Source organism: Hakea prostrata, chromosome 9 (assembly GCF_041222555.1).
Source record: "Hakea prostrata isolate BN-2017 chromosome 9, UWA_Hpros_2, whole genome shotgun sequence".
Taxonomy (NCBI): domain Eukaryota; kingdom Viridiplantae; phylum Streptophyta; class Magnoliopsida; order Proteales; family Proteaceae; genus Hakea; species Hakea prostrata.
In genome coordinates this window covers 3,682,322-3,699,535 of record NC_142608.1, presented here as the reverse complement: position 1 = coordinate 3,699,535, position 17,214 = coordinate 3,682,322, and the positions used below count along the sequence as shown (strand labels likewise).

Here is a 17,214-nt window from a genome sequence, read left to right as displayed (position 1 = left end):
GGACCCATTTGATAACTTATCGGAAAACAGTTTTTGATACTAGTTTGTTTCGTAAAACAGAAAAATCGATCAACAACCATTAAATAAAACTGTTTTGTTTCAAATGATCTCTTAAAATAAATAGAATTCTTTGAAAATTTTCTGATTCAACAAATACTTTTGACACAACAACTATATTTGTTCCATCGGTTTATCAAAGCAAAATTTGAATGTGGACTAGATTTAAGTGAAAAAGTTTACATTACAATATTCACTCAAACATTATAAACATAAGAACTCTACTAATAGCCTATTGATAGAATTTTGCTTTCAGAAACAAGTCTTATCAAAAAGTGTTTCTACTCCTAGAAATAGTGCTTTTTGAAGCAAAAACACTTGATGAATCATCAAATAGATTCTTTTCATTCGATTAACTCATGCAAATCTAGAGTAATCCTCAAGGTGGGTTTATAATCTCTATGGTTGAGATTTTACATTAAGGGAAGAGACTTTGAGACTCGAGCACGTTATGTAAAGTTGATGGATGATGATAGAACAAACTCAACATGTATAATGGCACAAGCTAACATTTTAACTGGACAATTTGATCATGGGAACCTCCCCTATGAGTGAAATTGGCTTCCTCCGTTGGTGAGTGTCTGAAGGTTTTCATTTTAATCTGTAATCTCAATGTGGTGTGGTAATGGCAAACCCATCGTGGAAGGGGAAGAGGATGGCCACCTGGGAATTGACAAGCAGCAAATAGAGCCAGGGGAAGAGGATGGCCACCTGGGAATTGACTAGCAGCAAATAGAGCCAGGGATTATGCAGGTTCTGCAAACCTTGTTAAGTTCGATGATAAAGGTTTTGACATAAACGAGGAGGTGGAAAATAGAGCAACTGATAAGCATGCATTTATCATTATTTATTTGATTTAATTCTCCATACTTATTTAATTAAAAGAGAGCTAATTGAATATTTTTGTGTATTTTTCAGGAATATAGGGATTTTGTTTATTAAAAATAATGTGGAGCAAAGTTGGCAAATATATTAGATATTGGTGGATTTTAAATCATGGCATTCAATCTTAGAGTTGGTCTTTTTTTTTTGGTAAACAATACTTCATTCAGAGAACTAAAAAAAGTACAAACACAACTGCATGAGTACACATGATTCAAACCGAACCAAGGAGTGACAAACGACCAAACTGTCGTACATGCAATAGATAGGGCCAACTAGGGTAAGGGTTGAGTCAAACCCAAAATGGATCACGACCACAAAACCCTTAGAACAAAGACACCAGAAAACCATCAACACCCACAAAGGGGGACTTACATACACCCACAAAGGGGGACAGACATACACCCACATAGGGGGACATACAAAACGCCTCAAGGGTGAATACAAAACTCCTACAGTTGTGGCGATGGTAGCAACGAAAGTGCGGAGAAGGTTCAGACCTGCCATCCAACTCTGCCATATAGGCGTATCTGTCAAGCTCGACGCAGAAGAACTTGTACCCAAAGTTGGAGTTGTTCTGCATGTGTACCAAAGAAACGCTGCAACCGAAAGGAGCTGTCATGTGAAAACAAAAAGAAAAAAGCAAAGTACTGCAACCAAAAACAAACAAACAGAACTAAGGGGAAACCCTAGATCTGTTTATTAAAGTGGAGACGGGAAAGGTAGAAACGGCAAGGAAAAGAAAAAGGAAGAAGGTGAGTAGAGGAGGGAGGAAACCACAAAAATAAAACGAAACACCAGATGGGGAAGAGGGAAACAGAGACGGGAAAGAGGGAGAAGAGCCGAGTGGGAGGTGGAAGCAAGCAGAGAAATAGAGGAGAAGAAAAGAAGAACCGTAGAGAGGGAAGCGGGAGAGAGGGGAGGCAAAGACGGGAGAGAAAGAAGCTGAGAAAGCGAGGCGGAGATGGAAGACGGAAACGGAGATGGGAGGACAGGAGAGATGGAAGACGGAAACAAAGATGGGATATGGAGATGGAGATGGAGATGGAGCCAGGAAGAAGAAGCCGGGAAAGGAAAAATAGACAGAGAGGAAGAGAAGAAGCGGAATCGGGAGGCGAAGAGACTACCAAGCGAGCCTCTCCGCCTCAAACGGGGCGAGCGGTTGGAGCGGCGATCAAGGTGTTGCAGAGGCCACAACTAGGGTTTTTCCCTTTGCATCCTCATCTTAGAGCTGTTCTATTGCATGCATTTTCTAACTACCATGATCAAGTTGAGGTAGAATCTGATAACCAACTCTTGATCAGGATCATCAAATGGCAAAGTTAAATACTCATTTCAACTCTTGAAGTTGGCATCTCCGTTTTTAAAGTTTAAAGCTCTATACATTCCTAGGACCTAGCTCGGAAGGCACTCTCTTTTGGTGGACGAGATTTTGGACCCTTTCCACTACGTGGCGTATCATCATGAACAAATTTGCTAATTACTAAAAAAAAAATTTTGATCAAATTCAACCAAAAACATTCTTATGCAGTCACCATCTAACTACCTGTCCCCTTCTGAATCAAGATTTTGCCAATCCAAAATTTCCCATCCTTCGACTCGGTACCGCAAACCCCAAGAATAAGTTCGTTTAGTTATATAATTTTACTTTCAAATAAGTTGAATCAGGAATTTAATCTTTAACTGTTTGTTTCTTATTATTAAATGATGCAACAGAGTCAAGAATCCCATGGAGTTGTAACCTTCGAGGCTTCGACTAAAATTTGGAATTATTCAGATTTCATGGTTCAAGGGTAAAACCACAGATTCTTCCAAACTGATCATGAATAAAGAAAAACTTCGACCCATATGTCACAGTAACTTCCAAGATAAATCGCTTCGCGGATGAAGGTAATCCAACAGTCAATTTTAACAAACTGAATTCAGATTCCACAGATTTGAAATCAAAATCAACACAAACATAAATGAAAATAAATAACCAAACGCACCATAGCCTGTGGATCAGCTCCCTGACGGAGCACACTTTGTGCTCCCCAACAGCTTTACAATCACAAATTATGTGAGGCCCCACAAGTTATTAAAAAAATTTATTTATTTATTTTTTTATTTTTTATTACGTAAAATTGGTATTGAGGTGGGGCCCTCACGGAAAGCCATGGACAGACAGACTACATTTTGATAAGCAAAGCAATTCAGATCAGAAAGGCATCATTTCCAACTTCCAACTTCCAACTTAATATGCAGAAAAAAAAAAGAATCCAAAAGCTATCTGTTTAAATACGCTCAAATACATTTTTCCAACCCACAAGAAAAGAAGAAAAAAAAAAAAAAAAAAAAAAAAAAAAAAAAAGGGAAGAAAAACAAGATATACAGCCACCTCCTACAAAACAGAATGACGCTGCCATCAAGAGATTCCACTTTAGACTGGCAGGCGTAGAAAATCTTCTGCCTTGTAGGATATCTATAAACAAGCAAATTTCAGAACAAGTTCAATACAGAAAATTCAACCACCATAGATCCACAGGGATGACTGCGCCAGATTGTAAACAACAAAACAAACACGTCTACCATTATTCAAATAGAGATCTAAGTTAAATCCAATGTTTTCAGAATCAGACCAGCAAAAGAGTAGACCGATTCACAAGGACAACTTGAAACAGATTCCAAGTTCTAAAACTTTGGAAATTGGTCATAAACCAGCACACACTAAAAGACCATAAAAGCATATCAACGCTTGGACTCCAGCCTCTCTCCAGTGACCGGAAGAGAATGTCTTGACCCACTCTCATACTGGAAGATTCCAGTCACAGGAGAGAAGCCACAATCAAGCAGGCGCTCATGAAAACAGTTGGTGTCACAAATTGTCTCTTTCATCCTCTCCACCATCATGGAGAACCCTGTAGACAAGCATTAGTAACTTTTCCTACCTAAACAGTCTGTTTCATGAGTATTTCAAAGAAACCAGCACTTAAAATGAGAATGAACAACATTTTTGCACAATTTGTACACAAGATAACACGTCACAAGTGAAATTTTCCTCCTAAATCCAGCAAATTCATGCACATACATGCATATATTCAAGTTAAACCAAATAAATAAGAAAACTTCCAGTTTGTGCAAGCACAGTATGTTTTCTGCACTGTACAATTCCACATGACACCATCAACGGAGAGCAAACATGCAAGAAAATGAGTACCTACTCATCATGCATCCCAACCTCCTCAACTGATCATCTCTTCCGGCGCTTCGGCTCCACCTAGAAAAAAGAGGGTACCATGCCAACACATAAAAACACAACAACTGAAGTAAGAAGGCCTGAGAGGATCACCAACGAATCACACATGTAATCTGACAAACATCGGCAGTCTGAACCAAATTGACAACTCTCTTCTTCTCTAACACTAAAACAGCATCAAGATCTTAGTTTACTTATCTCAATTCCATTCAGAAGAAAAGATTTATACCCATTTCAGATCAAAGAAAAAGGTAATGGGTGTCCCCTGCTCTACGCTAAAACAACTCTCGCTCTCTCTCGTGCTCATGCAGACCACCTCTGATGTAGGTTCTGCCAGAAGAGATAGGACCCACTGTTCATGCTTTGGGTTCTTGTGTTGGACTTCAATGTCTTGTATTGTGTATCCATATGCGGATTAGGTTCCTAGGGTTCCTAGATAGTATAAATGTGAGAAAACCATAGATAATTGAAGGGATCACTTTTTGAGGTGAAGAGTAGTGAAGAGAGTTTTCTGGCTTGCTGAAAATCTTCACTCAAGGGTATATGACAAATTGCCACAATATTAAATTTAATATGTGCCTTCATATAGTTGTTGGCAACAAGTCTAATTTTTATTACATGTCACAACTTAATCGAGGACAAGGTTGTCATCACCATCATCATCACTAGATTGATTCCACGGCCATCTCACTTCAGCAAAATATACTTATTCTAATACCATTTTCAATGACCATTGACCTTTTCTCTGCTAAAAAGTAAAAGTTCAAGCTGCTTCAAGACTAAAAGATTTGCATACCCTTCCAGCCTTACCAGTCACACCTCAAGGCTTTCAAATTTCAATAATCTTTTACGCAAAGGCCAAACCACCCCCAATAACTCTCCCTTACATATTCCAAATTTGTGTTTTAGCATGGTCTTTTTATTTTATTATCTTGAAATCTCTGTTCCTCATAGAAATGCATAATCCAACATGAGTTATACTGGTTCCGACAAACTCAACGCAATTTCGTTCTCTCTCATATTCTTGTAAAGATGAATTTTTGTGAAGACTCAAGAGGTTTGAGATTTTGAGGCTCAAGTATATCCATCCATATACATAGATAGGGATCCCTCCCTGGATGGGCAATAAAAATATTCGATCACACTAGGGACAATCAGTTAGTATCCATTTGAGTTCTTTAGTTGATTTGCCAGTTACCCTACATAGGAGATCTCCATGGGGTACGTTACAGCCACATACCTCAAAAGTTCAAGCCATTTAGTCAAGTACCACAACAATGTACGCCAACACACAACACCACACACACCCAACCCCCCCCCCCCCCCACCTCCCTTTTTTGCAGAAAAGGCCATCATGTAGACTGGTACTAGGCGTGAGGTCAAACCGTCAAACTAACACACAACACATATCACACATATACTAGGGATTGAACACCTGACCTCCTGACTATAGTATAATGTTACAACTTACAACACTTGCCCCAAAAGCTTGAATTGTGAAGGGCCACAACAATATATATTGACACAAAAGGCCAGTTTCTCCAAGACATGGCTTGGACCTAGGAGACACGGGAGAGGATTCAACATCCAGGTTTGAAGCTATTGGGGTGGAGGTGGGAGAACCAGGTCTTGCTCTTTATGTTTTTAGAATTGCACCCAAAAAAAGGGTACCCAATCAGGGTTGTTTTTCAACATTATTTTAGAACAGTGTTTCTCGCTATCCATATCAAACCTGTTTCTATAAACATTCCCAATATTGGATTCCAATCAGACAGGCTGTGGTATCATGATACTTACCTATCTCTAGAATAACTGATCCAAAGCTAATGTGGTTGTGAAATGAAAAGACAGAAGCAAAATAACGAGATTGATCACAGAGATCCAACCTCAAAGATTTGGGCATATACAGAAGACATATGTGAAGATAAGAAAAAGAGAGGCGCAGAGCATTGTTGGCAGGATGCTGAAGGTTCCAAAACCAGGAAAGGAGAGTGAGGGAGAAGTTGCCGGCAATTAAAAAATCAGGAAGATCAATTTTTTGTTCTAGTTGCAGTCACTGCATGCACGGTTACGATGGTCTTCAAAATGCAAGTAAAAGGGTAGGTCTGTGATCTGTTGTAATTTTTCCAGACTCTTCTTGAATACAGTCAAATGTTTTAATCAACCAGCAGTAAACCAATAAAAATTTTACAAGTTAGGCAGCTCCTATATTAACATACTAATATTTAACCCAAAACATGTAATGTAGTTTTAAAAAAAAGGGATGGATGCTAATTTATGCCCAGCAAGAATTAAAAGGAAGATAATTAAGTAAAGCGTATGCAACATAAACTATAGATCCCAACAGTGAACAATCCAAAACTCTTTCAGCTCAGAAGTATATAAGGACAAACTTCCAAATAGAGAACAAACATAAACAGGCATCCCAATGTGATATTCACCAAGAAAAGAAGAGAACAGATAATACTTTATGAAAATTGATAACCAAGCAATGACAGAAGTTTCCAAGGTGTACTACTTGTACTTTTGAACCCTTATTTGCAAATCCTAACTTCAAATGGATGGAACTACATGAGATGTGTAACTTCTAAGTCACCAATAACTAAGCCAGCCTAAAATGGACTTGGTTCATTGACCAAGACTTGCACAACCATCAGATTACCTTTATTTTAAAGAGACAATAAGGCAGGACCATCCCAAATTCAATGACCCAGTCAAGTGGTTTGGATATGCTTCATAAAGTGTAATTTTGAACTTTTAAGCAATTAGAAGCAAAGGCAGGAATGATTTGTTTCTGCACTTCGGGGCCATATTTGAGTATCAACTCAGATTATGTATGAGCCACTTGAAAGGTTATGAGCTACTTACCAAATGAAACCAAGACTGGCAGTTGCAAGTTATTCCAGGAATGAACTACTTACAGTATTCTAATTTAGGTTTACTAATTCATTTAATTCCTTAACATTAAAGTCTATTGATCAAGGAAGTAGCTAGCCACTCATTGAAGTTTATATAATGCAATTGTAAATTTTCATATTTATTAAGTGTGCCAATAAGCATCAATTATCTTAAAGGGATGTTATTTAGTTAGTTGGAAGTCCAAATGTTAATCAACATAGTTTCATTTATTCATACTATTTTAAAATTTCGGAATAACGATTTAGAGTTTCTAAAAGTTGTGTTTCCCACCCATAAATGTTCAAAAGTTTCTATTTATTGATAAAATCCTGTTCAGCCGTGGACCAACTAATTCTCAAAATAGTCCTCATATCATGCCACAGGAAAAGGGGCCTATCTGTAATAACTCTCTCCCCAACCTATCATAGGAGTACCAGAATTCAATTAAAATCTTTTAATCGTCTGGAGCTGAACATCATACAGTCCCACCAAGAATGCAAACATACATATATAACTTAGTTCACCAATAAAGTGTAACATTAAAACTTCTTCAAATTACATCATTGCCATTATTAAGCATCCTTACCTTAGGCTCAACAGGAGGTGAAACAGCAAAATTGTTGAGGGGTCTTTTAGCATCATCGTCTGATGAACAATCAGAGCACAGAAACTGTTCTAACTTCTTTGCTTGTTCTATAGTCATTCCCATACACGAAGGATGGAACCTGTCCAGATAAGTTTCAAGTTCAAAATGCAATATATTTAAAACTCCAATTTAAAATAAGAAAAAGAAGGATAATCCCACATGCAAACGCAAAGACTGTGATAGAAAAAAGGTAAGGAAGAAAGAAAAAAGGGGGGGGGGGGGGGGGACAACAACAAAAAGGTAAGTTAGAGCATATGGATAGTCCTACCAGAGCCCATACCCAACTGAAGGCTTAAAACCCACATATGGCTAGGTGAACTTGAATCAAGATTGTCCACCAGGCAGCTTGCTCTGACCATTTGACTGTACTGGCCTAAAACTGGACAAAATTACTGAAAATGCTCAACCCAGAAGTGTACACTAGGCCAACATAATTGAACAGTAGCAATTACAAGACCCTAAAGGGTTTTAAATTGTTCACATTTTCTATTACACCACTAGGAACTTGGAAGAATGACATTCATAGTCCGTGTGCCAATTATGACCTCAGATGGAGCTTTTCAGAAAGCAACAATCCATGTGGTTGACACCATGTAACTCAGAATTCCGTGGATTCCTGGGCTATCCACCCCCCCCCCTTCTTTTGTTTTCCCATTTTCACTTCTCACTTTTCTTATCTCATTTCTTCTTTTTTATTTCCCATCCTTTTATTGTCATTTCCCTTTGTGGATCTCAGTTTACCCAACTTCCTTTTTGAAAGGATCCATGTGGTCGATCACATTTAGTTGAGATAAGGCAGGCAGAGTAGTTGTTGATGTTGTTTTTGTTGTCATGGTTGGAACTTGGAACAATAGTTAGGTCCCAAAATATTATATATCTCTTCATGTTTACCCATGTATTCTCATACAGTAAACCTATAAACCACCATTTGTCAAGCTTAAATAAACCTTAATGAAAAGGTTAAGAGAATAAGCAGCTGCAAATGGGTCAATTGGTTCTTAGAATGATTCATTTTGGTTCACAGGTGGGATCTATAGACTTTAGGCTTCTTATGTTCGGCTTTACTGATGTAACAAGCCAAATTTATAAGCTCTTAATGAAGAGTAGTGTTAACTAACAGGATTAGTACTTAAATTGGGTTATACTTAAGGTTAGTAGTTAAAATTCAATTACATTTGATAGATAGAAAGAGCTTTGTTTTGATTTTATTACTTTATTGAATCTTTTAGAGTGTTTAAGAGTCCTTTTATGAGTCAAATTAGGAATTTCAGAAGGTTTACGTACAGACATCCCCATCAACTAGAGACTGTAACAGAAATAAAAATAAAATAATTAGAAAAACAAAGAAGAAAAGGAAAAGAAGAGATGGAGGGATGAGAGTTGCACATTAGCTTCATATATAAATTCTGAGACTAGGAAAAGTTTCATAATCCTAATTACAAGAAGTTTCCTAAAACTGGATACACAATATGGGAAGAAAATAAACTGAAATCAAAGGCCAATATTGAGCCCATGACGGGATCCTTGTCAACCAAGCAACCAAAAATAGAAACATAAGCTAAAATAGAAAGTGAATTGCAGCACTGTTAACACTCCTCCTCAAGTTATACATTCCCCCCAGAAAAAAAATCCTGTTCAAGCTTGATTATGCATATCAAAGGCTCTAGTGTGGAATGACAAAAACATATATTAAAAACTTCATCAATCTTGTGCACAAGCAACAACAGAGAACACTGATAAATACTGAGAGAACTTCACCCAGGAGATAATCAAAAGCAACTTCAATAAATAATCTTCGTGTCGGATGAAGCATCCAACAATAAGAACAATAGGTCGTAATGAACATGAATCACATCCATAGGCATACCAACAACAGCAACATCAAAGGCACTATATGATGTCAGTAGTAGTAACTCCTACTTGTCTCAAAAGTGTAGCATCTCTAATGGCTACATCAAAGAGGCAAGTAACAAGAGAACATAAGAGTGTAGCTCCAATGTCCACAGATGAGCTTTTCATAAAAAGGCAATTGGTAAGTAGTAGGTCATGATTATACTCAACTAAGGCAGAAATAGAGCCTCAAACAAAGGTCTCTACAAGTTAAATATAGGTCACTATGAACCATATAGACAGTATAGGTCACTACAGACCAAGCAAGTAGGTACAAGGCAGTATGGGTTACAACTTACAATAGACCAAATAGGTATGTAAAAGGTAGTATGAATTACTATAGAATATCACTAAATAGAAGTCTTGAGTAGAAAGAGAACAAATCTTTTATCTCCCCCTCCCATGTAACATCAAATGTGCACTGAACAAAACAACAACCAAAAGTAGCATCACAACCAAAATCCAATAATTCCCAATGCACCTTTCACAGTAAAAACAATTCCAAGTAATGTCCTAGGTGATAATTTTTAATCTCCCTTCATGGTAGTGAATTAGAGTTACTAATGGCTAAGTCTTTAAAAATTAGAACCCCAAATTGATATGATCAGGCCCAACAAAGAATAATAGGATAAACATAATAATTTTGTAATTACCTCAATCTGATATGGGAAGGACATGACAATAATTCAGATTAAATCCAAGAAAGCACAAACAAGGCCAGGGGTAAATTGGTAATTGACGGTAAAATAAGGATAAAGAAGAACAATAAGGCCAAGGCGTTCTTAGAATTGGAAAATAAATGAGGCAACAATTAGTTGGCCAAGGAGTATTAATGTGAAATTGTGAACATGGAATTCTAGAAAATAGGTTAAAAATAAAATAAAGACCAAATTTGGTTAGGCTTTAATGGAGGATTAATACACGAAAGTTGGAGTAAATTAAAAGAAAGATAAGGAACTACAGAGAAGGATGTTTCTTCTTCAAGGATGGTTCATCCTATTTATGATGGCACATCGTAATACCCTTGGCAGTAGTAGGAGCTCGGATCTGGTGTCCGCAGAGCCCTCGATAGAAAATAGTCCAGCAGCACATGACCACAAGATAACCACTGTAGCAGACCAACAAACCACAAGGAGGCAAAGAAACTAGCAGCTAATACATAATGAGAACTTTCTCATTTGCCCCCCAATCAACCAAATATTTAGGATGGAGAATCGCAATCCAAACCCTCTTGAATGCTAAAGACAATCAGCGGAATCAGCAAGGTAAGGTTGCACAAAAAAAGTCCCCGAAAGAAGAATATTCATAGGCAAGATTTGGAAACTCAAATGATCACATCTTCAACCCCTGGAATGAAGTGGAAAGCTGGAAACCAGTAGCAGCTATTATTCAATTTGATGTGAAACCCCATTAGCAGATTAAATGCCAAAACCTAGCAACTGATTTAGAACCTAGATTCTTCAGCTCATACCAGCCATTGACTCTGAGAGAACAGGGTGAATCAATATCAGCCACGATTCAATATATAAATTCATCAATCTTCATTCAGACCGTAGTTTTTCTTCTTATGTGAGCTATGGTTTTCACCACAAACAAGAGAACCTTGAAACGACTCTCAAACCAGCAATGTTCATGCCTCTGATACCACGTAACAGATATAAAATAAAAATATTTAGAAAGAATAATAAAAATAAGGGAAGAAGTGATGGAGGGGTTAGAGTTGTGTGTGTGCACTCACCCCCTGTCACGGTAGCTTTATTTATAAATTCTAGGATTAGGAAAGTTTCCAATCCTGATTATACAGAAGTTTCCTAAAACTAGTTATATATTATGGAAAGACAATAAAGTCAATTAGACAGCCAATATTGAGCCCATGATGGCATCCTTGTCAACCAAGCAACCACAAATAGAAACACCAAGGTAAGAAATCTCGGTCTTGAGGCTGATCCTGGTAAGCCAGAAAATCGAGATCTTCCGAGATCTCGGCCGATTTATGGTAAAAAAAAAAATTGGGGCCAACTTGAGTGAACTCAAGGACCCATCTCAGGGGGTTTTAAGGGTCAGATTGGGCTAAAAGCTGGTATTTAGCCTATTCTAAACCCTCTAAACACACTGGTGGCCTTAGATTTGTGAGGGGAAAAGCATATGTATGAGTTCCAACTCAACCCTAAGTTTGAAATCGAAATGGTGAAGGAATGAACATGCAATCTTATAAGACATGAAATACAGAACCATTAATTAAGATAAATGAAAACAAAGTGATAAGATACATCAAACAACTTAAAAGTATTCAGAACGATCAAATTTGAGAAAAAAACCACCTTGCTTAAAGAACACTTTCAAATACCTTTGGTTAATGTTGTCTTGATGTTGTAAATGAGCTAAGGACTCCTTAGAAGTGTTGCAGGTGAAAATCTAGCAAGATTCCAGTCAAACATGAAAAAACAACGCCGGTGTCGAGATGAGACCAGGAGGAGTCAAGATGAGATAAGGAATCTCGTCTCGACTTGAGCAAGATGGGGTAAATAAGGGGGCGAGATGGACCGAGATCCCGGCCAAACCAAGATCTCGACTCAACAAAGATCTTGATCAACTTTTGAAATTCCAGGTCTAGCATCTAATCTTGACTTGACCTCTTGGAAAACCGAGATCTCAGCTGAGATCTTGCAAGATCTTGTACCATGAGAAATACAAGCTAAAATAGAAAGTGAATCGTAGCACTATAAAGAGAGATGATTTGATTAGTAACAGTTTTGTTTTAAGCAGTGTTGTTTCTGAATAGTGTAACGAATTCCAAATCCCCTCCCATCCTATTTGTCAAGCTTCCCTAATTCTGCTCTTAAGTAGTCCCATTGAAGACTCCTTCAAGTTATTGGAAGATTCTACATGATCACAGTCTTCTTCATTGTTCAATCAGTTGTTCTTCATTAAACAGTAAAACTGAATCCTTCCCCAGCCCTGGGCTTTCTAGTTCTTCAAATCCTCTAGCTTTTGCACCCCAATTTTTTACATATTCGTTTTCTACAAACCCTAGTCACTAAGAACCTCCACAGATTAAGTCACCATTAAAACCATTAAAGTTCATCCAACATCAACCCCTACACTCAATTCGCTTGGTTTGCCCATCCAACCACCAAAAAACCCTAAGTTTCCTAACTCATCCTTAAGTTTCAAACTCAAGTAAGCTGCAGCTTTGAAAAACCTTCAACTTTTTCTCTGTACAAATACAGGGTGTTCTCATGACAATTCTACCCAGCCATATTTAAACGTTAAAACCTACTGAAATTCTAATGGATCTCCCAACCCCTTAGGAGACTAAATCCAGATTTCATACCCATCCAGCCAAACAGTTGCCGAAAATGCCCTTTTACCCTTCAGTCCTATTTCTACTAGGATTCCATAACTCCAGATTTAACAACCTGAATTAGTTGGTCCAACATATATTTTGGTTTCTCCTAATGAATTTGCTTGGGTAGTTTTCTCTCACCTGTTCCAAAAACATATATTCTACCTTAGATCAACTTGATCAAACCTCTAACATTGACAAAACCCAAGCCTTCAAGTGGAAACCCTGCTCAATTCTTATCTATCCAAACCTGGTTGATTCTGGTTTTTATTGGCTCTAGTTGATCTTCTATCAATCTAGTGCTACATCAATTATTTAATAGCAAATGTTCCAAAATTAAATGATAAATAACAACTAAAATAATTATACAGCTAATCAAGTTGTGTTGGCCATCACATAGTTCTCTTTTTAACCCCTTCTATTATATTCTCAATAAGTTAAGAGGCTTGATTGGTTTCCGTTTGGACTTGCTCTCGCTAGTGTTACAGAAAGCCATTCATCAAGCAATTAAGCAAAATGTATCAATGTAGTTGGAAATAACAGTGTAACCTCAGGGTTCTTCACACAAAGTCTAAAATATTGGGATAACGTCTTATTACAAACTTCTCTAGCAGTTTTATTCTGTGGTCTACTCGTAACGAATTGCAATAAATGCCCTTCCCCCAAAATAAGCATACCCTCTGGAATCAATTAACCGCTGCATATACTAGAGATTACCAAGACGCAATTATTCTCTAATAACTCCTAGCAGAATATCCGTAAGTGGTTGGTCTTTATCTCAAAAAATCGACTTCCATGGATGAATTTTGACGACTAAGAAAACACAGGCATTTGTTGAAATTAATATTTAGAATCAAAATGATAGAGAACTTAACGAAACAAATGAACATATTAAGGACTTACCTATCCAAAAAAACACAGCCTCTACAAGCTACAAAGAAATGCAAAACAATCTCCAGTCAGACGTGGAATCTATGAAATGCCAAAACATCTTCAACCTCTTGAGTTCTAGACAAGGTAAAACCATTTTTGCACTATAGCTTGGTCGAGCCAACAAATAAATGAAAGATGACAATAAGGGATATGGATGCACTGCACATTACCACGAACTGGGAATAAGTCACATACCAGTCCTTGCATGATTCACACTGGACCATGAGGTCATCTGGGTTATAAGGCATTTCACATTTACAATACCTGCATGTCAAACAATGTCAAAACCCAAAAATAAACCAGTTAAGAGTAGCAGCAATGACTAAAAGGAGCAGAACTAGGACTCACACTGCGACACGGTCGGGTGTGAATCCCCCGGTGGCAGCCTTATACTCGAATCGGCAGAAGTAATCCTCAGCTCCCACATTCTCTAGTTTAGTGTAGTTCTTGAAGGAGTGAACAGTACACTTTCCCTCGATAGTGTGCGCACTCTGCACATCGTAATGGTCCGACAAGAATAGTTCCTTTGCTCCATGGAACTGCCTTCTGCCTCCAATCGACTCTTCCGGCCGATAATACCACCTAACACGAACTTTGACATTACTCCGATGGTCAAGTTCGATCTTTTCCACACGCGCAACATAAGGCGGCTTATCGGAGTCTGACGGACGCATCAGCACACAATCACCAGCTGCAAAACCAGCCCAAAGTTCACAAAGTCACCAAAACCAGAATTTGCCGGAGCATCCATATATAATATCGCAATCTCGAAGAAAATATACCTCTGACGATCTTGTTAGTGCCTTTAATGGTGTAGGAGTCCAAGTCTTTTTTTCCAGGCTTAGTTTTCGCCATGAAATGTGAGCTGTTCTGCTCCGACCAAAAGCAGGTTCGTCCGTAGGAGAATATACGATGGAGAAATATCAAGAACGAAATCAAAATACTGGATGCATTGCTTGAGATTCTTATCTGATTCACCGAACTTTCGTCTTGAAACCCTAGATTTTTGGAAATAGATAGAAACCCTAGAGAGCTCCTCACTGCTCAGAGAGGGAGAGACGACAGACGGAGACAGAGTAGTGAGAGAAAACGAAAACCATCGTAAATTTCCGACAATGGCCTATGATCGTATACTCAATCGCTCATTACTATCGTATCTGGGAAGTCTCGTAGATACGAATCTGATACGTATAGTTTCATTGACTGAACTCCTGGATTTATAGTGTACGACTTGAGATTGCGCAAATGGTGGGGTTGGGCTCTTGATTGCCGTCGATTTAGGTAAGATTAGACTTAGATCGTGGGGCCCCATCAGATGTCATTGAAATAGAGAGTCCTTTACTCCTTAGGTGCACCGTTAGGTTCGCAGAGTTACGGACCGTTAAATGTGAATGAGAAGTGGATGAAAGAGTCGCTACAGGCATGTCACTGTCACCCTTCACCCAACGGCCTTCACGATGATGGGTCCTTGATAGACAGTCATGGGGTGGGGCACTTCAAAATAATCAAATCTTCAAATTTCAAACATAACAGTGAATTAGTGTGGAGATTTTCTCCACCCAGCCTGAGTGTGCCCCCATCATCCCATAGTCACAAAGGCCTCATACATCTGGATCCATTGAATAGAGTGTCACGTGAGTGTGGATTCTGTCCACCCAATTGTCTGTCCTCCCATCAAATCTTCAAATTTAAATATAATAGGGAATAAGCGTGGAGATCTTCTCCACCGAGCCTGATTGTGCCCCCATCATCCCATAGACACAAAGGCCTGATACGTCTGGATCCATTGAATAGAGTTTCACGAGTGTGGATTCTCTCCACCCAATTGTCTGTCCTCCCATCCCCCACCCTCCAAAACACATTAGTCGAGATCATCTTGTTGTCACGAGAGAAAAATGTGTTCATTTAATACTCATCAACCACACAATAGAGATTCTTACAATAAAAAAAAAACACATAATATAAATAAAATTTAGTGAGTGTTGATACGAAATCTCGCTCGTCTTTCCCTGTCACAAACCTGCACAATATGAGCTCGACCTTGGGGGGTCAAGGTACGTCTCCGACGAGCAAGCCAGTACCAGTGATATGATCTCAACTACTCAATAGAGAATTCAAGTAATTGATCACACATAATATAAATACCTACCTTACAATGTTTACCTGAGGTGTTTATATAGTGTATGGTAATGGAGTTATATTCGGAATATGACTCTAATATGAGTTGCTTTAGAATAGTAACTATTTAGAAAAGTTTTTTTACCTAACTGGCACTCTTCACTAGTTGTTGGACGGTAGGACTCTACCTTTGTGAGGTTTTGTCATCCTGCTAGGCGGATGCTGTTTATCACTATGGTCGGTCTTACCATGAACCGTCTGATCGAACATACAAGGTATCAAACCTGGTGGGATTATACAACTGTTGATTCAGACTGAGAGATATAGAATGACCATTTTAGTTATTAATAATGAGATCCTGGGTATTCTACTTTTAATCCATTTAGTTAATATTTAGAAGTGGATTATGCCTCTCTGGGTGATTGAAAAACATAAAAAAAAACACATTGTTTCTCTCTTGATGGAGAGGTGAGCCAAACTCTTCACACATAAGGCCTTATGTGAGTGTGGGAGGAATGAGGAGATGGTCCACTTTGATGGATGGGATCTCCGCTCATTACTCACCACAGAAGAAATCAAATGGTAAGAATTAGTTGAAAAAAAGAAAATGATAGGAATTAATGTGTCACTGTTTGATAATGTTAAAAAAAAAAGGGATTATGTTTCGGGATGGGTGGTAGGTAATAGTAAAAATGATTTTTGTTTCTTTATTTTTAAATAATGAATCAGTGAAAAAAATGGTGTGCGAACTCTAAACGGGCTTTGTGGAAGACATGTTCTTGTGACACCATCACCAAGGTCTTGTTTCTTTTGTCTTTATTTTTGACTCCTACACATGTTTTTGAAAGACTTCACATATGAATATATGATTGTCGTGTTTGAAACCATGACTTTTGTATTGTTTTTATTGTATTTTTATTCAAATTGCTGTACCCAATTTGAAAAAATAGTTCAAAATAGTTATGTACTGACATATTTTAGTGAGAGACCTAAATGATTTATTTTACGAAAATTTGTGGTTGAAGCAGAGGGCTTGGTTGAGAGCTCCAAGCTTAGAGCCCACCATTGATCTTGGTCTGCCTTGCAATACAGTATGACCAGACCCAATGTGTCAACCCGTTTACTCAGTTAGAGTCTATACATATATATTTTATATTTGTTTACCACATTATTGAGAGATTTGAAAATTTTTATTAGAGTTTTGGGGTG

General features: G+C 38.0%; 1 protein-coding gene across 5 annotated transcripts; it reads right to left on the bottom strand.

Moving 5' to 3' along the window:
• Positions 1–3,054: 3,054 nt before the first annotated feature.
• Positions 3,055–15,020, bottom strand: LOC149004118 (Bromo-adjacent homology (BAH) domain-containing protein). 5 transcript variants are annotated; one of them, XM_089168056.1, is made up of 6 exons: positions 14,670–15,019; positions 14,236–14,578; positions 14,083–14,151; positions 7,659–7,797; positions 4,136–4,195; positions 3,055–3,400 (listed from the first exon to the last, which is right to left on the bottom strand). In XM_089168056.1, the coding sequence occupies exons 1-5, from the start codon at positions 14,740–14,742 to the stop codon at positions 4,169–4,171; spliced, it is 651 nt and encodes a 216-aa protein (XP_089024182.1). In that variant the 5' UTR covers positions 14,743–15,019; the 3' UTR covers positions 3,055–3,400; positions 4,136–4,168. The 5 variants fall into 5 exon arrangements, with proteins under 5 accessions (XP_089024182.1, XP_089024180.1, XP_089024184.1 ...); XM_089168057.1 differs by lacking the exon at positions 3,055–3,400 and adding an exon at positions 3,422–3,836; XM_089168054.1 differs by lacking the exon at positions 4,136–4,195 and having other exon boundaries at positions 14,670–15,020.
• Positions 15,021–17,214: the final 2,194 nt, after the last annotated feature.